Raw genomic sequence first — 22,808 nt, forward strand, 5'->3', positions numbered from 1 at the left:
TCACTGATGGACGTCATCAATGTTCTTATGGATCTTACACTTTAAAAAGTACTCAAAAGTAGAGACCATGCCCTACTTATTATTTTGCTTTTAATCTGGTGCCACTCTGGAACAGGAATCTAGTTTCTGCCAAATATCAACACTCAGATACTTTTGCTGCTATTCACAGTCTAATTTGTTTCCTTAATTTATTATTTTTCAAAAGTGCATCAGGCAATGGGAAGATGTATTTGTTCATACATAAATAAGACATGTGCCCAATCAACATCAACAAATCGATTTTATTAAATGGTTTACCAATTAATCGCTTTGGTGAATAGAACGCATAACTATATAATGTGACTAAGTTTTAATTTTGATTTTTTATACTAGATTAAATAGTAGAAAAATGATGAACCACAACAGTGGATCCACTAAGCAAACAATAGTTTATGTAACCAGAACAAATGGGCTCAGAAACAAGTATTCTTGTAATAAGTGGTCTGTTAGAGTTGCAAATCACGAGTATACTGTCTTGATAAATTTTGCGTTCTTTTTTCTAGAAAAATTCTAAGGATTTAAATTGAAGTTTCCAAGTCTATCTGATTTCTTAATATAAAAATCAATTTCAGTGGTTTTCTATTCTATTTTTCCTGAAAACTTCATTGATCCAAATGAAAATAGAGTAAGGCCATCATTAAATACATCCGCAGGCATTACATATTCAGACTTCACAATCACCATCTGTTGGTAGGAGCTGTTGATTACAAAGGCAACTTGAGTTTATCTGAGGGATCACCAAAGCAGATTTTCTTTCCAAAAGCAGAGGCCTCTTCTCCAGGTGAAATTGCCCAGCCATCATTTTTATGCATCTCCCTCCAGGCCATTCTTTTGGATGATCTTAGCATATTCCTTGGCTGATGTGTAAGGGACTCGGGGTCTAGCTGGATCTTCAAAATCAACGTGGAAGAGACCAAACCGGCTGCTGTACCCCCTGTCCCACTCAAAGTTGTCCAGAAGAGACCACGCACAATATACTTTAAGATTGACTTTATCAAGTTGGATAGCTGAAATTAAAAAAAAAGAAAATTACCATTTCCAAGAAGGTTTTATGAGAACACAGACAAAATCTCTGATGACTAGTATGGGTCTCTTTCTCCTGCATGGGATCACAGGGGAACAGTAAAAGCCTTTTGTCAATCCCCTTTTCCAATGTTCTGTTTCAACCAAGCAGGGGATTTATTCGAGAGTTAAATTACATAATTCTAATTATTTGGTTATTCCTTCATTTAATTCATTCATTTATTTACTCAATACACATCTTTTTAATACTTCTTTTCAGACACAAACACACACACACACAGAGTTTCTCCCTATTACCAAGAATTATATTCAGCAAAACACTGCCCAGTTTATAAGTACAACCTTCAGATAATTCAGAAAGCCCACTGGTAGGTTGGACAAAGTGATAATAACAAAGCCGAGGAAGCCCCAGCACTTACCATGTGTCCTCATACCTAATTGAGACATGTCTTATAATTCTGGAAATAGAACCTCCAAAATGAAAAGGGTCAGCGCACAGCTCTGGCTGTGCCTATATCCTAGACTGAGGAGGTGCAAAAACGCTACGGCACCCCCTCTGCCCCACATCTAAACTCAGAGTGGTGCTTAAGCTCTCCAAGAGCCAACGCAAGGCACCACCTCCTCGACAAACGCACGAGGCCCAAACACAACATTCTATATCATTTCGTTTGTGGATGCTCCCAAAACCCATCCATGGACTCCATATTGACATGTCAAAGCGTACAGAATTCTCTAAGTAGTTTTGCATTGATTTCCATCACTTTAGTCAGGAAATTGACTCATTTTTTTCACCAATATTTTAAGTTTGGTAAAACTCTGAGGTTGTGTGAATCTCTGCATTGAGCATTTTCTTTTTTAAAACCAGAATAAGTAAACCCTATCTATGAGGTGCACTAATATCTGTTTCTCAGGGTATAAATTAAATTAAAGGGCAGATTTCCTTTACAAGAAAGACATATTCCAAAATAAGTTGGATGGAAATGAACATTCATATAATAAATCAAGTTTTAATTGTACTGGGGATTGCTTTCAACGAAAACGACTCTTCTAGTTTCAGCAAAGTAAGATCCACCTTTTAATTTTTTCTTTGGGGTAAATCTATATTTTTCAGGTCTCTTAAAAGCACTATACTCTGAGCCTGGCCTGGTGGCATAGTGGTTAGGTTCACATGCTCCACTTTGGCAGCCCATGGTTCGCGGGTTCAAATCCCAGGCACACACCTACACACTGCTCATCAAGCCATGCTGTGGCAGTGTCCCACATATGGAATAGAGGAAGATTGGCACAGATGTTAGCTCAGGGCCAATCTTCCTCACCAAAAAGAAAAGAAAAGAAAAGAAAAGAAAAGAAAAAGCACTTCACTCATATACTGCTACCCATATGTTGGTCTCCAAAATCTTCTTGGATCTTTTTTTTGACTCTGGATATTCCATAGACAAAACGTTCCTGATGGGTTAATTGACACAAAGCCTCTTTACCTTTGTTCACGGAGGCGTGTAAAGTGCTCTTCTTAAAGAATGTTTATGAATGTCCTCGAGGCAGGAATTAAGCCAAGCTGGATTGGCTCTTTTTAATTTTTAAATAAAAGTATTCTTTTATTTTTAAATACAAGTATTGTTGGAAAATGAAATGTATAACATTCAAACACATCAAGCTTTGCAGAAATTAAATCATTTACTAGATACTCCTTGTCCTCCTACTTGTCGACATTGCCCTGTGTGTCTGCTCCCCATTCTGTCAACTACAATCTGCAAAATACTAATTTTTTATAATAATTTTTGTAAAAAACCTAATTGAAGTTCTGGATGGAATATCCCTAAGAATTAAAGCAACTAAAACCAAATACCAGGCCAAAAACCAACAATCTCCTTTAATTGCCTTGTAATTCAATCTAGGGACATGTGAGAATCTGCATATTTTCTTTCTCATTTGCAGAGCTACTGCCCAAAAGCAAGCCTGCCAGGTATAAAGCCAGACAGTTTCTGAAAACACACGCAGTCCCACCGATCATGTACAAAAGGATTGATTCATGTGCTAAACCAGGGGATAAAAATGATGCCCGGCCTGCTTGGAAGGGAACAAAAAGGAAATCTTGACAATTTCATTGTTAACTGCCGGGAGTTCCGCAGCAGGTACTAAACTGCCCAAGTGACACTGGTGGATGTCTTTGCGTTTTCATTGCAGGAACATTCAAGTAGAGAATTACCTAGTTAGGGCTGAGCAGCTAGCCTGCTGGAATCCTTCTCACCGTGCCACCACTGGGAAAAATTACAAAACTGTGCTGGAACCTGCACGCCTCTCCTCTTCCAATCTTCTCAAGAACAGAAAGAGACCATCATCACATTTCTTGTCACTGTGATTTATGAGGTCCCAAATCTTAGTAGGGAAAAAACACTTCTGTGAGTTCACTTTCTTTCTTTACCTAGAGTTGCAGGCCAAGTAAACACAGACTGACAGGAACTGTGGATGGGTACAAAACACACTAAGCTAAAAATGACACCCATCACAGAGTCAGAGTTTGGTTTTGGACTAAAAGGCCAGTGGGAAGGGTCTCACAGTGAGCAGGTTGAATATAAAGATGCAGGGAGAAAAATAGCTAAGGCTTGCTAATATGTTAGAGTCTTAGTCAGGAAATTCTAATTATAGGAACCCTATGCCAATGTTCTACTACACACAGACACACACACACACATGCACACACACACACATACACACACTGCCCAGTGTTAGCCAAACTGAAAAGCTGAGGGGATAGTCCCCACTTCTGACACCAACTGCAAGTTCAAGGGATTCCCAAAACCACCCCTAGTTTCAATAATTTGCTAGGACTCAGAGAACTCACTGAAAGCTGTTATACTCACAACTATGCTTTATTACATGAAGGATACAAATTAACATCAGCTAAAAGTAGGGTACGGTCTGAGAGGTCAAATGTGAAGCTTCCATTATCTTTTCCCTTAGGAGTCAGGACAAGTTACCCACCTGGTATCAACATGTGACAATACACACAGAGTATTGCCAACCAGGGAAGCTCACCTGAGCTTCAGTGTCCAGAGTTTTTATTAGAGCTTTGTTACATTGGGATGATTGATTGATTGATTGATTGCCCATGTAAATGAACTCGGTCTCCAGATCAATGACACTGTGTGACCCAAAGCCCTCACCCTCAATCACATGGTTTGTCTTTCTGGTGTGACCAGCCTCTGCCCTAGACAAGGACATTCTGTCAGGCATGACATAGATTACCTCCCAGAAGCTGAGGGGAAAGGCCAATGCACTCTTTGGGGAAAGCCAAATTCTTTACTACATACACCTATTTTAGAAGCTCATTATTTCACAGCACTGGGCACAATCTTTCCAAGTTACTGGTTTATGATGTGTTATGATTATGCTTGTTTGTCACACTACAAGAGGCTAGAAATTGAGCACTCAACATCAATGGGATTTATATCCTCTCAGGTTATAAAAGGAGATAATCTTTGTTTTCAAGATTGCTGAGGACTTAACATAAGACATCCATGAATGTGGCCCAAGTATCAAGCTATCCCACAAACCACTAAGCCACAGACCCAAGCTGCCAGTGGAGAGGTTCAGGACAGTGCAAAAGGCAGCAGCATCACAGAAGAAAATGAGACAGAGAGAAAGCCCAGGAATGAGTGAGAAGAAAAATTAGAGGCCTCTAGATTTCTGTGTTCCAGTAACGACAGATTATGTTATCGAAGCAAACCCTCCTAATGTAAACAAGTAAACAAGCTAGATAAAATTTTAGAAACAAACCTTCAAAACAATGGAAAGCTGCCAATTTTTGTAGGGAATTACCCAGCCAAAGCAGAAAGTGGAAATTGAGATTGGTAGACATGGTATCTACTTTGGAGGGAATTTCCCAATCTTAGGAAATCAGCACCTTCCTCTGTTTTCTGGGGTGAGCATAGGTGTCAAAGTTCAGAGCCAAACCAGGTGGGAAATCTAGTATGCCACCCCACACCCAGAAAATTAGGATCCCAAAAGACTGAACCCTCAGGGTAAGGGTGAGCCAGAAGCAAAGAAGTCACTGGAAAGTCTCAAGTCACCTGGTGATTCAGGAAATGTCAAGACTGGATCTTGGATTGAGGTGATTGCAAATTGGTAGTACCCCAAGCGCCTGGATGATGCACATTCGACTGCTTTCTGAAGGGAGATACCTGTATTCTAAGCCTCCAATTATTGTTACAAATATTTTTAAGTATGATAATCAGCACATAACCAAATATAACCAGACAGACTTGAAAAAATGATGACCCCCAAAAGTCACTAGAATCAACAAACAACAGAAACAAACCCACAAACATCTCAGTAATTAGAATTTTCAGACAGACTATGAAATAACCATGTTCACTATGTTTAAATCACAGAGACAAACTTGAAATATCTTCAAGGCTCAGGAACCTATAAAAAAGTGATGTGGAAGATTTGGAAAAGGAACCTCTACAGGCTTGGGTTTGAGTGCAGCAATTATATAGCTGAAAAGGCCTCTTATTTTTCATGAGTACAATGGAGACGGAAATATCTACTCCTAGAGCTGTGGTGAAGATTAAATGGGAGAGCACAAACCCCAGCACAATACCTAGCCCATGATGGGTTTCTGTTCCTTTCCTCTCTAGCCAGCCCTTAGGAGAATGCAGAATCCGAAGTAAAAATATACTTTGATGTACCCTCTCCCTCCCATCCAAACATTTTGATAAAGTAGCAATTGAGTTTAAATGAACATCTAGGACAGTATAAAAGGTGAAAAGGAACCACAAGGACCACATTCAGTCTAGAAAAGGTGAGTATAAGGATGAAGAGAGAGGTACAGACAGACTGTCTAAATCTGAAGACAGGGCTCTTTCCATCGTTTGCAGACTCCCTTCTTTCCTCCAGGGTGACATTTCCAAGTCATTTCCTGGCTTCCTGCCTCCCTTGGTCCTGAACAGCTGTCCAGAGACCCTCTAAAGTACTGAGTTTCAAGTGTCCACACTCTCAAAGCCGTGTGATGTTAATTGAGCAGGTACAACCTGGAGTTTCATTCTTGAGCAGAAAATCTTCTCCCAGCTGTGGAAAAACCTGGTAGAGTGGATCTGATTCAAAATCCATAAGTAGTACGTGGCTAAGTCACTCTCATAACAAATTCAAAAGACAGGACGCAGAACAACCTCAGATTCAAGGTCATTGAAATAGATTGGGAATCGATCTGAGACAAAGACACAGGAGTTGGGGAGAGGTCTTAGGGAGTGCCTGCAACGGGTCATGGAGTATCTTATATTTTCATTAATTGATTGCCGAATATGTGGTATAAGGAAGAATCAGAATGATGTAAAGACATGGAGCCAAAGCAAATATCAAAATGATTACCAATCCACCAGGGCATTGTTTCTCAAAGTATTGATTCTGACCCCTGAACCAGCTGGAATTACCTGGTGCATAGCTAAAAAAGTTCATTAGCCCCACCCTAGACCTATGAAAATCAGAACCTGCTGGGTTGCATTATCGGCTAAATTCACATGTTGAAGCCCCAACCTCTAGTACTTCAGCATATGACCTTATTTGGACACAAAGAGATGACTAAGTTAAAATGAAGTTGTCAAGGTGTCGTCCTAATCCAATATGACTGGCATTCTTAAAAGAAGATAGAGAGACATCAGGGTACATGTGCGCAGAGAAAAGACCAACAAGGACACAGTGAGAAACTGGCTGTCTGAAAGGCAAAAAGAGAAACTTCAAGAGAAATCAAACCTGCTAATACCTTGATCTTAGACTTCCAGCTCCCAGAGCTGTGAGAAAATAAATTTCTGTTGTTTGAGCCATCCAGTCTGTGGCATTTTGTTATGGCAGCCATAGAAAACTAATACAGGCTGAGACTTGAGAATTTCTGTTTTTAATAAACTCCAAGTGTTTTTCTTTTACTTAATCAAATTTGAGACTCGTAAGCCTAGGATAAGCTGTGACAGTCCACTACAATTTCTTAGACACAGCTTCCAACTCCAGAGGCATCCCTCTTGAGGTTTATTAATGTTGGAGAATCTCCCTCAGCCCCTCTCCTAACAGTCACAGCCAGAAGAGCTCCAGGAAGAGACGCAGCAATGTGCAGGCCAGTCACACCACCTTTCAGAAATGGATGACGACTGAGAGACTAACGTGGAGATACTGAATGCTCAGGAGTGTCAAAATACCTTCTCACCCCACTGCTTAGTTAAAGCCTAGCCTTATCCCAGTGGATCATGAGAAACCCTCTCAATTCACCATGTGTAATGGGCTTATTGGTGGCTCCCACAACAGATTTGTCCATCTAAAACCTGTGAATGTGACCTTATTTGGAAAAAGGGCCTTTGTAAATATAATTAAGTTAAGGCTCTCAAGACGGGATCATCCTGGATAATGGTGAGTCCTAAATCCAATGACAAATGTCCTTAGAAGATAAGGGGAGAAGACATACAGGGAAGGAGGGAAAGTGAAGAAAGAGGCACAGATTGGACTATGTCTACAAGCCCAGGAACGCCAAGGCAGCCACTAGAAGCTAGCAGAGAGACACGGAATAGGTTCTCCCCCAGAGTCTCCAGAAGGAACCGATCATATGGGCACCCTAATTTCAGAATTCTGGCCTCCAGAACTCTGAGAGAATAAATGGCTATTGCTTTAAGCCACCCAGTTTGTAGTAATTTGTCATAGCGGCCACAGGAAATTAATACATTATGCTCTTTTCAAGTGGTTGCCAACTGGGCTTTGAGTCCCAACCCAGCCACCTGACTTTGCCGAGGGCTTGTGAGACTCTCTTTCAGGGCCTGTCAAAGCCGAGGAGAGAGAATCTTCCCAAGGAAAGTTTGCAGCAGATTTTCTGGCAACTGCCCCACACGCTAACTTTGAAAATGTGTTTCTCTGAGTTTGGTTGAAATGCACAAGAGCACTACAATTGGAGGACAGCTTTAGCTGCATAACAGTCCCTGCAAGAGAACTGGCACACCTGCTGTTTTGCCCTTTCTTCGGAAAAATAAAATAAAACAACATCAAGAAGATCTAAACATAGAATTTGCACAATAAGCCCCCCTCTCGCCAACTCCAGGTATCAGTGGCTGGACAGCATCTGTCAAAATGCCCCAGTGATCCCAACACAGGAGGCCCCACCTGCACATGAGAACTCCTAGTAGCAAAAACTATGACTCCTCGCATCTGGCCTGGTGGTGTAGTGATTGGGTTTGGTGCGCTCAACGTTGGTGGCCCAGGTTTATGGGTTCAGATCTTGGGTGTGGACCTACACCACTTGTCAAACCATGCTGTGGTGGCAACCCACATACAAAATAGAGGAAGATGGACACAGATGTTGGCTCAGGGCTAATCTTCCTCACCAAAAAAATGCCACAAAACTATGACTCTCCGAAAAGAGAGTCTTTGAAAACCAAAGGCTAACTTTTAAATATTTTAGAGGAAGGTGCCAACTAACCCAAAGTCAGCTGTACAGATTTCGTAACTATCTATATTGTTCCTGGTACTTACATTAGACTTTGGAGGAAAAAAGCTGCGAATAGCAAGGAGTTGAAAGGGATCATGTAAAAATATCTAAATTATAAAGCTGATCTGAGGATAAGCACTTATTCAGAGTCATCTTCTATAATTTCACCATCAATATTACTTTTTGAGTTAATTCTGCTGCAGAGAGAATTTCTGGCTCTTCTTATGGGAACCAAAGTTATCAACAAGGGAAGCTCTTCCACCAGAAAAGCTTCCTTCCTTCCTTTCTTTCCCTCTGGGACTTAATTTCCTCTTTTATAAAATGAGAGTAATAGTATCTTCTTCCTAGGATTATGGAGGGTATTAAGTTAACACACATAAAGCTCTATGAATAACGCCTAGTTTATAGCACACACTCAGTATACACTACTTATTGTAACTGTTGTTATTTCTCTCAGAGTCTGGAGAGGGCAATGAATGAAACTTGTTTTATCTCTTCCTCCCATCTGGCCTCAAACAGCTTTCAGAGGGTGTAGAGTCAGCACAAAATGATCAGTGCTGAGAACGAGAGAAATCAGGGCATTGAGGGAAAGCGTAGCATCTGGGGCAGGGTTTGTGCTCTGTGGGAACGGGTCAGTTGTGGGTCACGAAAAATAAATCACTAAAGATACGGAACTTAGGGTGCTGCTGCCAGGAGTACCAGGTGCTGTTGAAGTTCCCCTGCCTCGGTGTGCTCAGACATGGGACTGCATCACTCAAGATTTCTGGGACCCTAAGATAACAAGCACCCTACATTAATCAAATAAATATATATTGTGCTAGGAATTGGGAATATGATGGTGAGCAAAATAAACAGCTCCTCTTTTTATACAGCCTATGTGAAAGACATATCTTAATCAAATTACCACCCTGTGAGCTTTTAATTACAACCTGTGAAAAGTATTATGAAATAAAAGAAGTGGGGACCTGTGAGAAAGAACAACATATTGGCTAACATTTATTGAGCATTTAGGTACCGCTTCAAGGGTTTCAGGTATGCATTAGTTCGTACAGTAAACCTACGAGTTGGATAGTATTGTCATCGTCCCCATTTTACAAATAAGGGAATTGATGCAGAGAGTGGTTAGATAACCTTTACAAAATTCATACACCAAGTAAGTAGGAGAGTTGAGGTTGGGACTCAGGCAGGAAACAAGAGAGGCTACATGCCAAGCCATGACACTCTATTGAGTCTTGACAACGAGCTATAGTGGAAGATCTATCTTAGTCAGCAAGGGTGGGAGATTGGAGAGGATGGCGCAGTTTCCTGGAGTGAACTAGATCTGGGAGCTCAAGGATTAGCTGTAGTTATTTACTGCTATCAGCCAGAGGTCTTTCTTAGTTGTAAAGTAACAGAAGCTGACCTTGGCTGATGAAGCATAAAAGGGGTCAAGCTGCAGAACTGGGCTCAAACTAAGCTTTCAGGAACAGTGCCCAAAAGCACACCACGGAACTACTGGGTGGAAGAAACCGTCTTAACTGCTAACAACTCAATGAGCACTAAATCCTACAGTTCATGTTGCTGCCAAAACCCAATTTACCTGCAACCACAGCAGCCACCAGCATCTCAGCTACTTCTGCACCAGAAACTAAATGTTGCAGCCACTGTCATTCTCAAAAGTTGGATGCCTCTGCTGCCATTTTCACCAACACGATAGGTTCTGCCATCCTCACACTGTTCACCTTCAAATTAAATTCGTACATGGATAAGTATGATTGGTGGAGACTAGATCACATGTCTGTGCCCTTGCTCCAAAGAAAGCTGGGAAATGTCACTCCCCACCTTGGCTAGACAAAACTCATAAGTCTGGAGATTCATTCAATGTAGCAAGTGTATTCAACAAGGGCTAGGCAACCAGGAAATATGACAGATGTCTGCTTCACTAGATGAAGAAGGATAAGAGCAATCCAAGAAAAAAGAATAGCGTGTGTGAAAGAAAAGACACAGGAAATTTCACAGCATTTATAAGGGACTTAAAGAAGAAAGTTCAATGGATCATAAAGAATTAGCAGGAACTCATAGAAACAGAGAGTAGGACGGTGGTTACCAAGGGCTCGGGGTGGGGGAAATGGGGAGATCTTGATCAAAGTGTACAAACTTTCAGTAATGAGATAAATAAGTTTGGGGTATCTAATGTACAGTATGGTGACTATAGTTAAGAGCAGATCTTAAAGTGTTCTCGCCACAAAAAAGAAATGATGATTATGTGACATGATGGTGGGCGTTAGCTAATGCTACAATGGGAATCATTTCACAATATATAAGTGTATCCAATCAACACATCATACACCTTAAACTTATACAGTGTCATATGTTAATTATATCTCAAAAAAGCAGGAGAAAAAAAAAGAAGAATTATCCAGAGAGAGCCACAAGGCAGGGGCTGAGCCATGCACTCCTTATAAAGATTTTAAGGATTTTGATCTTTGTCTCAATAGCAATGAAAAGTCATTGAAGGAGTTTAAGCAAAGGAGTGGCTTTAGCTAATCTGCATTTTTAGAAGATTACTGTGACCTCTGTGGAGAACAGATTTGAGTGTAGCAAAAATGGAATCGAGAGAGCATTTAGGAGAGATGATGGGAGCTTAGGCTGAGGTGACATAAGTGAAGATGGAGAGAATCAGATGGATTCAACAGATACTCAGATAAAGTCAACAGGATGGAACAATTCACTGGAGATCAGTGGTGAAGGAGATAAGGTAGCAAAGTTAGCACAATTTGATGGATAATGATGTCAGTCTCTGAGTTAGGGAATACTGGACATAGACAAGTTTTGGAGGAGAGTCAGGGAAGATAATAAATCAAGCTTTGGTTATGATGACATTAAGGTGACTTTTTGACCTCCAAAGGAGGGTTGAATGGGTAGTTGGATAGAACAACAAAGAGCTCGAAGTAGAATCTGAGATGGAACTGTAAATTTTGGAGTCATCATGTAAAGACAGTAATTGAAATCATGTTTATTGAATAGAATTTAGATAACAAGAAAACAGGACTTTGGTTCAAGCCTGATGGCATTCCAACATTTAAAGATAAGCCAGAAAAGGAGACTGAGGAGGAGGGCCAGAAGTGTCCAATGTCCTTGACCTCATACAACCATAGGTGACAATTTCTCTGGGTGTAATTTGACCAAGTTCACACAGCTACAAGGGGAGAATTTGGAAATGAATCCTAAGGCTGGCTGACTCCAAAACCTACAATCCTTCAATCAGAAATGACATGGAAATCTTGCAAATCTAAGACTGTGGTGACCTGTAAGGTCAAAATCTCTATAGGAAGCACGTTGCCATACCATGTGGAGAGTATAAAGTGAGTGGAGGTGCGGGAGGCACCTGTAACATCAATCCCTTCAGAGCTAAAATCTGGGGCTTGTAGTGTAGGGAAAATTCTCAAGGCTTCTCCACCCTTCCCTAATCCCCTTATATCTCTCCAGGAAAAATGCAGGATCAAAACCAAGAAACTTGTCCCCAGTGAGAAAGAGTAGCACTCAATTTAGGGGACAGTAATTGGTCCAAGTTTTTCTGGGGTGATAGTTTTAAAAGGGGTTAGATTATAAAGTTATAATCTACATGGGTAGTGGGCTCTCCTTCATGCACTCCTGAAGTCAGTGGTAAAATGCACAGATTCTCTCTCTTTGGAGCACACTTTGCCAACACTTATACTTTGTTCAAAGTTTCTCTTTTCCCTATTTGACAACAGGCCCAGAGTTTCCTGACTTGCTTAGACCCAGGACAGAGGCAGGCTTGGTTGGTGGGGGGGGGGGGGGGGCAGTAAAGGCACTCCTTCCTGCAATCTGTCACTCTGGTTCCATTCCCTAGGGTGTGTTGTGATGGTGTGGCTTTTTATCCTATCAGAAGGATAAATTCAGAAATCCTAAGATAAATTTAGGGGAAACTGTGGCCTTTTCAGACTGTTTTAACTCTGGGTTTTAGACTAAGTCTAGCCTGGCTCTAACCTAGCTCCCCAAAAATGTGCCATATGGTTCAGCCTGGCTCACTAGATTTATGAAGAGAATTGAGGGCCAAAGACCCAACCAATAATAAAGTTTTACTTTACATTCTTTGTCTTCTTAGTGTATATATCTCCATGGGAGGTGATTCAGCTAAGGCAAAATTTGGGTCATGGGTCCTCAAGTCAAATACTATATAATGACTCCAAAAATTAAATCTCCTGCTCTGGCATCTCCCTAAGCTGCAAAATCTATAAATAATTACCTACCTGACTTCTCTTCCTTTGGTGTAAATGACATTTGAAATTTAACATGTATATTTGTACACTAATATTCATGGCAGCGTTATTCACAATAGCCAAAAGATGAAAACAACCCAAATGTCCATCAATGGATGAACGGATAAACAAAATGTTGTATATACTTACGAGGGAATATTACTCAGTATTAAAAAGGAATAAAATTTTGATATATTCTACAACATGGATGAACTTTGAAGACACCAGGCTTAGTGAAGTAAGCCAAACATAGAAGACGCATATTGTATTATTCCACTTATATGAGGTACCAAGAATGTCAAATTCAGAGACAGAAAGTAGAATAGTACTAGTTACCAGGGATGGGGGGAGGAAGAAATGGGAAGTTATTGTTTACTGGGTACAGAGTTTCAGATTGGGAAAATGAAAAGTTCTGGAGATAGATGGAAGAGATGATTGCACAATCTGGTGAATGTATTTAATGCCACTGAACTGTACACTTGAAAATGGTTAAAATGGTAAATTTTATTTAAATACTTAAAAATTATTTATTTTATTTTTTTAATTTTAAAAATTAATTTTAAAATCTAAAACTCTTTTTAAAATTTAAACATAAATAAAATTTATGAGGTACTATATAGAACACTTGATTTTTAACCCACTTCTCAAAACTGGCCCCACTCTAGCTTTTCTGTTCCCCAAAAATGGCACCATCAGCCGTGCATTCTTCACACCAAAAACCTAGAAGTCATGCTTGATTCTCCCATTTTGATACTGTCTTCCACTGCCAGTCTGCAGCTGGATCTGCCTCTCTCCACTCTTCCATCCCTCTAAACTACCACAACAGCTTCCTTACTGGTCTCCCTGCCACAACTCTTGCACACAATGTAGCCAGAATGTGTAAATCTTTGAAAAACTAATTTAGCTGATGTCCTTCCCCTGTATAACTCTCCCACTCAATGGTTTCCTATTTCACTTAGTGCAAAATTTAAAATCCTTCTATGACCTTAAAGGCCCTCCATGATCAGGCTGCCTCACTCTCTTATATCTTCTCCTTCCTGGCCCCTCCTCCCAGCCACACTGGGCTTCTTTCTCTTCTTGAAATGCGCTGAACTCTTGTCCATCTTATAGACTTTACACTGACTTTTCTTCTCCCGGATCACTTCTCTAGGTCTTCACCTCATGGCTCTTTGTTGCCATTCAGATATTAGTTCAAATTCACCTCCATATGAAGTCTTTTCTGATGCCCCAACTTAAATCACATTTCCAACCACCCCATTCTCTCTCATATTATCCTGTACTATTTTGTTTGCAGCCCTAACCATTAGGTGAACATGTCTTATTCATGTACTTACTTATTTTTTATTGTCTATCTCCCCTAGAAGACAGAAAATCCCAGGAGAAAAGGCAAGCTTCTCTGTCTATTCTCTTAAATATGCCCAACCCTGAGAACAGTATTTAGCACATAGTAGATGCTAAATAAGCACTTGTGGATGGAAGGAAGGAAGGACTGAGGGAAGGAATGAAGGAAGGGAAGAGTCATCTTAACATGATCTTACTAGGACTCTGGTCTCACTCTTCTCATGTGGGTATTAGAATCAAGTATCTCCAGATTAAACAACCAATACTTCAGTGGCCACTGACTCCAAGTCCCCACCCAGCACCCGAATCCCTGTTAGACCCCTCTGGCTCTCCATATCCTATGGGAGACCAGCCTCTGCTTCCAGACCTGACATTCCCCATCACTTTCCACTGGCCTCCCACTCTCTGACATTCCCCAGAAGCTTCTCCACTGTCTCAGCTGCTGCTACCACACCTACTTCTGATTCCCAATACTTCTTAAAGAACCCTTCATTTGGCCTTGGCTGCCTTTCTGGGGTAGTCCTCTTGAATGATTTCCCCTTCTTGAGAATTCTGGAAGCTCTCCATACTCTGGAGCAATGTCACTGCACTCTCCGGGGCACAGTACTAAGCAAAAACGGTGGCTCTTTGGCCCCAGAAATCCTTTAGGCTACCATAGCAGAGCTCTAGGAGAAAACAGCTTCCATCATATGACCTTATCCCAGGCCCAAAGTATATACTTTGGAAGAGCTATGACTTTTATAGAGATAAGAATATTGATCTACTTGTATATAGAAATAGCCCATCTCTAATAACTACCACCACCTAAGAATAGCCTTCAAAGAAAGTAGCTGATGCCCCAGATAGAAATATCAGAGCCCCAGGTTTCTAAATGTAGGTGAAAGGCTGAGCTATAGGTTCTATGGTTTAGAGGTGGAAAAATAGGCACCATAGGTAAATAAAAATGGCATAACTGCATGTGAGGGCTAAAGAAAAATGTGTAGTCTTGCTCTAAAACTGATTTAGGGCTTTAGAATTGTAATTTGTCAATCGTATGCTGAATAAATGGACTAATGTTAATACTTCCTTCTTAGCTTCTTTCTTTCATTCTTCCCTTAGATCCACAAAATAATTTATTAAGCATCTACTATATACAACGTATTGTTTTAGGAAGAGGGATTCTCATGTAGGGAGAAAAAATCTAATGCAGACTTTGCCTTCAAGGTCAACTAGACAAGTAGAAAAGCAAAGACCCCACATAAGTTTCCCTGCTATGTGCATTCACTTACCGCCTTTAACTTCCCTTTTGTAACAGGAAGAAAACAAGGAGTTAACTATTTGTTCGATGTCTGCCTTCTACTCCAGACTCTAAGCTCCATGACAGTAGGAAGCACATGGATCTTGTATTCCCAAAGCTTAGCCCAGTGCCTGGTAAAGGATAGGTGTCTAAAAATATTGCTTAAATGAGTGACTGATTACAAATAGATATAGAATACTGAACATAATGTCAGCAATAGGAGAATAGAAAAAAGCTAGCTCTCAAGAAGGCAAGATTTGTTGACCAAGATGACAAAATTTAACTCCAAATTCACCTTGTCCAAATAAAGAGAAAGAGAGATCTTCTTCCAATCTGATCAACTCGCTGCTCATTTTTGTGTGCTAGAACATTTTTATGTGATCACTTGACTCCAAGACCTTGTCTCTTGTCAGTTACTGGTATTCCTATATTTGTATATACAATAAATGTTGAATAAATTATATTAAATGTTCCCTAAAAAGCCATTCTCAGAGGAGTCAATGGCACCTTTTGTTAATGACAAAGGGAGAAGAAGCAAGTGTTAGCATTATCCTCACCACAATAACACCACAAAAACACTTCGTGCTCACATACAGTGGCCACTGTAATTACCTAGAGTCAGGAGAAACAGGAAAGTGAGCAGTAGAGAGCTGAGGAGAAAGAACAATGACACCTCTTTAAAATGCTACTCTGTAAGTTTCCATATTGCTGGCACCAAGTTCAAGCCCAGGTGGGTACACCTCACCCAGACTGCCTGTCCTGGCCTATTGTACAAGTCTCACAAGTTTGCTTTTTAAGGACAAGGAAGGACACTGCTTGGTGAAGTGGCCACAAGCTGTTCAGGGGAGAGCCTTTGCTCAGCACATTACAGCCACTGAGCAAGGCTGGGCTCATTTCAGAGAGCCATATACAATAAATAATCATGCAGATTCGTTCTGATAGGGCTCTGACAGCTGCTCCGAGAGGTGGGCCCTTGCAAGCCCGTCTTTCAACAATGAACTGACCCAAAGATCCAGGAAAGCTCCAGACAGGACCATATGGCCTGGAATAAAAACGTATTTCAAACTCTGTTTATTATGCATATCTTTCAAAGGTTCACTACTCTGTGATGAAACATTGCACCTGCAAGGCTTTAATAAGCTTCCCAAGCAAGTACAATTATAAAATCACAGGCACCTGAAGAATTTGTTTTCTCTTACACTTAGCCATGCACTGCCCACCAATGACTGGTCTCATTCTTTTTAATTATATAGGTTTGCAGTATTTTGTAAGCTGCGATCAATACCTATTCAGAAAATAAAACTCCTTATAGACTTCCAAGTGAGGGCCATCAAATTTCTCTCCTCCTAAACTTTGGGGACTCCAACATTATTGTACATAGAACCCGCCAGCCTGCCTGAAAAGGAAAGCAGTGATTCAATCATGCAGCCCTGCAAAGAGCATTTGACTTGAATTTAGTCTGGGCTTCATTCGTCAGCAATGGCGGGGGTGGAGGGGGCAAGAACAGTTTTCCTTCACAAGTGGGCTCTGCGACTCCACATCTGATCCAAATATTTGAGAAGTACTGTTGGTTCATTATTCACTCAACAAATATCCACTGAGCAACTATTACGTACCAGACTCCAGGCTAGGTATGGTGACTCAGAGATAAATAGAACATAGTTTCTGCCTGCAGGAGTTGATGGTCTCATTGGTAAGATAGACCCAAAAAGAACTGGTTTGGGAAAACAGAGGGACATGGGCTGTAAAAGATACTAGAGGGACAAAGAGGAGGTGACTTAGCTCTCCTGGGAAGTTCAGGGACAGCTTGTCTGAGGAACAGGCATTTGAATTGAAACTTGAAAGATAAATAAGAGTTCACTAGCTAGTCAAGTAAGGGAAGGTATGAGCCACAACAGGATTGGAACTACGTCCATGTGTCTGTTTTAATGGCCTCTCCCAAGGTCATGAGCAATGTGATACAGTTTGAGGCCCCAAGTCCTGTTTCTCTCTCTGCCTCTGATTAGCTTATGCATAAACAAGACCTGTATGTCTGAGATTGTTTATATGATCAATACGATGGGTTTGGATCATTGATGGGTTTAGAATGAGTGATCTTTATAGGTCTATTAGCACTAGAATCTCTCCAGGGTTATTCCCAAACTAAGAGTCTGCATGAAATTTGGAATTCTTTTATTTCTCTACCCCAAAACAGTGAACAGCGGTACATCTTAGGGTTTTAGGAATGGATTTTATGTAAGATGGCTCAGTGTAATCATTATGGAGGGTGAGCGAGTGGCTGAGTCTTGCCTGCTAAGGTCTGTCTTATTCCCCTTGAACCCAAGGTCCCACATCAAAAGAGCCTTGGTTTGTATCATAGAAGATCATATGATAGTTGGCCTTCAAAATGAAGATTGTAGGACCAACAGTGGTAGATGAAGTAACAATTTTGACTATGAGTTACATGGTAGACCCAGAGACTATAAAAGAAGTAACTGTTGCTTCCCATAGGTACTGAGGATGCCATCAGTAATAAAAAAGATGAGCTGCTTTGATCAGGGGTTGTTATTCAACAAGTGCACTGGGGACACAAAAGAGAGGCAGGGAGAAAGGAAGGGAGGAAGGAAAGGAAGAAAAAAACGAGAGAGGAAGCAAAGAGGAAGAGAGGAGGTGGGCAGGGAAGGCAGGGAGAAACATTTACTACAATCAACAGTATCTCTAAACTGTTTTTATCTTCAGACTGTCAACAGTGGCTCACAAAAATGTAGCCAGGGCATTATCTTGCAAGCCTTTTCAGACTCAAGAAGAATAGAAGAGGGTTACCAAAGATGGCACCTGATACTTCCCTGGCGCATAGAAAAAGAAACAGCTATGATTTCTTGCTAAAAACCATATTTTTCACAACAATCTTTAAAGATTGATGCTGTTATGTCCATTATATGGACACAGAAAATGAAGTTTAAAGAAAGTAAATGTGTTCAAGGTGATCAAGTGAACAGGTAACAGAGAAAGGACTGAAACCCAGCTGTCTGCCCCCAAAGTCCATGCTCTTTCCAAGACCCTCTCCTGCCCTTTTCATGATTCATCTTCACGAGAGTTCACTCTGCTCCTTAGGAGGTAGAGAACAGCCATTTTTTTCCTTCATTTTACTTATGTTTTGAAGGACTGTCGATCACAGCCCTGTAGGTGGCAATAGCAGATGAAGCGTCAGAGGAATTCTGGATGTGTGCCTGGCACTGAGCATGTAGCTGACAGAGGCAGGTCCAACCAGTATCTTTTTTTATTTGACCTCACTGTTTCTCATATATCAGTTAATCTTTTCTGGGTTTGAGTAATAAAAAGACAAAAATATTCCCAAGAGTAGAAAGGGAGAAAGAGTAGAGAATGTTCATGGGAGTTGAAAACCTTATATTTTACTGTGAACCGCAAGGCAGAGAAAACCAACAAAGACAGAATAGGATCAACAGAGTTTTGGTTTTTTTTGGCTTATGCCAGGACTCTACAAGCCTTTGAATGCCACTGTTTTTCTGGATAAATATTGGCTTTGTTTGTATTTTAATAAATTCACTCTTTTAGGAGTTACATCACCGAGGTCAAGAAAACCTATACATGACCTCTCCCACCCAACCTTTCTTTGACCACCATCAAAAGCAACTTTCCTGAATAAAGGATGGGTTGAATTGAGTCTGATTTTTGAGCTAATTAGACAGTAGTAATTCACATTTACTGGGTATTTCCTGGATACCAAGCACTGTTTTAAGAGTTTTATATGCATAATTAATTTGCTCTCTCCAACAACCCTGTAAGGTAAATACTCTTATTATTCCCATTTTACAAGATGAGAAAAATGAGACATAAGGAGGTTGTGTCATTTGCCCAAGGTCATGCATTTGATAATACATCTCAAGTATGGTGTCCTTTGGAAACCTCTTGTAGAGTGGAATGGGTTAGCAACTTGGAGATGCTTCTTGAAGGACAACTACATCATCATACTTTCACTGAGTATAATATTTATTCTTTCATTCAATCAACATTTATTGTTTTTGTTCCATGCCACTTGGGATACAGAAACAGGTAGGATGAGATCCTAATTCTTAAGGGTTCCTCTGTCTTATAAGGAAGAGAGATAAATAAAGGAGTAGCTATGATCTAATGTGATCAGGGCAAACAGTAGGTATCATATGGGCACACAGGAGGAGCTCCAGCTCAGTGAGGGTGTTGAGAAAAGGGAATGCCGGAGGAGGCTTCTTTATAGTAGGTATTGCTAGAGCAATCTTAAAAGGCAGGTAGAAGATAATGAGGAGGAAAAGCCAGAAAGCATAAGAAAAAGACAAGGACACATTCTGGAAACTACATCTAATGTGGTATGACACATGGCACTGATAAAGACAAAAGGGCAAGAGTGACCCTGGGAAAGTGTGTAAAAAGTCATGTCATGGGAGGCCTTGCTTGCCATGCTAAGAAATTGGAATTTTATGCTGAAGGCAATGAGAAACCACTAGGGAGTTTTAAGCAGGGGAATGAGAAGATTGAATTTGTACTTTAGAACAATCATTCTGCCAATAGACTGGAGATTAGAGGTTGGGAGGCCAGTTAGGAGGCTGCAAAAAGCCTTATATTTAAGGAAGTTGCAGTAAGGTAGGAGAGAGGGGCCAGATGCTAGAGATGTGAAAAAGAATCCAATCTTAAGGGCTAACTAATTGGGAGAAAGAGTTAAAGATGACTCCCAGTTTTATAGATTCATCAACTGGGTTAATAAGAGGAAGAATTCAATAGGAGGATCAGGTTTGGGGAATTAATGATGACAATGAACATGAGGCTTTACAGTTTACAAATGACATTGACGGATATTATTTTATTATTCCTTTAAACAACCTTATTCGATTGGTGTTCTCCTCCTCTCAGACGAGATCACTGAATAGAGAGATTAAGTGACTTGCGCAAGCTCCCTCAATAGGGGAGGGAAGAAGTGGAACTTGAACCCTTTCTAGATCCCATTCTCTATCCACTACATAATCTGATATACACAATAATAGTAGCAAAATAATAATGATGATAGCTATTATGTGTTGAATGCCCAGGCCCTCCTACAAGAACTTTATCAACTCATTTAATTTTCACGATGACCATACACAGTAGGTGTCACTGTTACCTCCATTTTATAGCCAAAGCAAATGGAGCACAAAGAGATGCCAGCAACTAACTGTATCAGTTGGGGTGAAGAGTCTACCTGTTGTCATTTCCCCTGTGGGGAGGGTCTAGCATCAAGGCAAACAGAACCACATCTTTGTGTTCCTCACTAGAGACTATGTTTCTTTCAGAGCCTGTGGACTAGGAAAATATCCAGACACAGGCCCTCATTGTTTTAACCCATATATGAAACATGAGAGCTATTTTCCCCCCACCTCACCCCCAATTCCTTGAGTTTACAAGTGAGAATATCCTTGCTGGGCTGCTAGTGTTGCCTTCTGAAAGCTAGAGCCAGGCTTTACAGATCCAGTTTGAGTTTTCAATAGGGAACAGTGTTCTAGAAGCATTAGTGTGCTGGGCTGTGCTATCCTGGAGAGTGATAAACAGCCGCAGACTTGACTACCCAATGCGTCAGGCTGTGGAAACAGCCCTCTGGAGGACACTGCTGACCAAAAGCCATTAGCCCATTACTCAGAGCCTGTTTAGTAAATGAGCTCTTTCTGAGTACTAATTGGAGCCCTGTAAAAGTAAACTTGCAGTGAGAAGCTAGCTCTCCACAGCCTGATCCCTCTCCCAGCACACTCTCCAGGTGTAGTGGAGAGGCAGGATGGTATAATGTTGCAGCCACAAGCTCTAAGCCTGGGCTGTCTAGATTCAAATCCCAGCTCTGGAATTACCAGCTGAACAGCCTTCAACAAGTTATTCTGGCCTCAGTTTCCTCATCTGGGAAATGAGGATCACAGGACTTATTTCACGGGAATTGGGGGTCTCAAACAAGGCTATACACCTTTGCCCAGCACATAGGAGCTATTCAACAAATGTTAGTTGGTATTATTTACTCCCCTTGCTTATTTTCATGGAACAACTCACCTTATTCCAAGGATATAAAAAAATGGTAGGAGAGAGAAGAAATTTACTCAGGGCATCTGTGAGTTCTGCTGTACCCCTCATTTGGCAAAGAAGATCTAGTTTATTACTAGTTTGTAATGACTTTTCATATACCTAAGCATTAATTGTCTCAATTTGATATTATGCTTCCTAGTACCATCCAAATGCACAATAGATATTTGTTGGTTGACGTCCTTGAGTAAATTTCTGTTATTCCTGATGAAAATCAATTGAAGTGAACATTGGTGCATTAACTTTATTACCCATGAATGTTTAATTCTTCAAGATTGAAAGATTCCAACCAATTTAATCTCTCTTCGCGTTTTGGTGTCAAATTGGACATACATATAGTCAGACCCATAGAACAAAATAGTAAGGAAATAAATTAGACATACATCCAGTCAGACCCATGGGACAAAATAGTAATAAAATAACTGAAGGCAAGAACTTATCCTACTCATGAGCCACAGGTAGTTTATTTTATGAGGACATCATCACAGAGTTAAAGTAGATGAACACGAAAGCCTTCATAACCTTAACTCCACTGAAGTTGGGCAATAGTTACCCTAAGAAATACTATGCAAAAGTAAGCTGAAGTTCTGCCTAAATTAACTGTAATTGTCATTGAAATTGTGTGAATTTGATCAAATAATGTCATTGTCTGCAAAATTTTGTCCGTTTTAGTATACATGAAAACAATATGTTTGGCATTATTGAAAAACATTAACCCAGTAACCATTTTATGGGTTTGAGCACTTGATGATTACTTATTGAAAATTATAGTTGTCAAGGTAAATATTGAAAATAATAGCTTCATAATGTGGTAAAAGTCAATTACAATTTAATCTCTTTTATTTTTTTATTTAATCTCTTTAAAAGCATAAAAATAATATGTTGATTTGTTTAAATAAAAAACATGTCACATCTTTCCTTAAGCACAGGTAACATTGAGTGGAAAAGTCAGAACTGCATACCTGTCATTCAAATAGACTGAGGCAGAGTTAAATTACTCTTCATTATCAAGTTTCTATGGAAATAACTCTGTACTTTAAAAAAAGAGAAGAAAACCCTGAAATAACTCCCTTTCTTGAGTCTGGTCATTTTCCTGATTTCACAAGCAGAAGCAAACACAATGTGACTAGCTAATTCCCAGCTGCGCAAAGATTTAAATCCATGTCTGAACACTGGACAATCAAATTATGTAGTAGAACAGTAGCCAGAAATAAACCCAGCACATAAATGCAGTTGATTCAACATTATTAACACAAACAAAATTTACACCTACAGTCCTGTGCGTTAAAAACAACTTCTCTCACATCAAATAGCAATATTTTGCTATGCCAATCAA

The 22,808-nt window shown here is 40.3% G+C and overlaps 1 protein-coding gene across 1 annotated transcript in view; it reads right to left on the reverse strand.

Annotated features, from left to right (window-relative positions):
* Nucleotides 1-261: 261 nt before the first annotated feature.
* LOC106829631 (cytosolic beta-glucosidase) overlaps nucleotides 262-22,808 on the reverse strand; it is a 104,641-nt gene continuing 82,094 nt past the window's right edge. The window contains exon 5 of the mRNA XM_014838847.3: nucleotides 262-1,046. Within this exon, the coding sequence (XP_014694333.1) occupies nucleotides 844-1,046 (203 nt within the window). The 3' untranslated portion in view covers nucleotides 262-843. The remainder of the gene's footprint in view (nucleotides 1,047-22,808) is intronic.

Source organism: Equus asinus, chromosome 3 (assembly GCF_041296235.1).
Source record: "Equus asinus isolate D_3611 breed Donkey chromosome 3, EquAss-T2T_v2, whole genome shotgun sequence".
Lineage (NCBI taxonomy): Eukaryota > Metazoa > Chordata > Mammalia > Perissodactyla > Equidae > Equus > Equus asinus.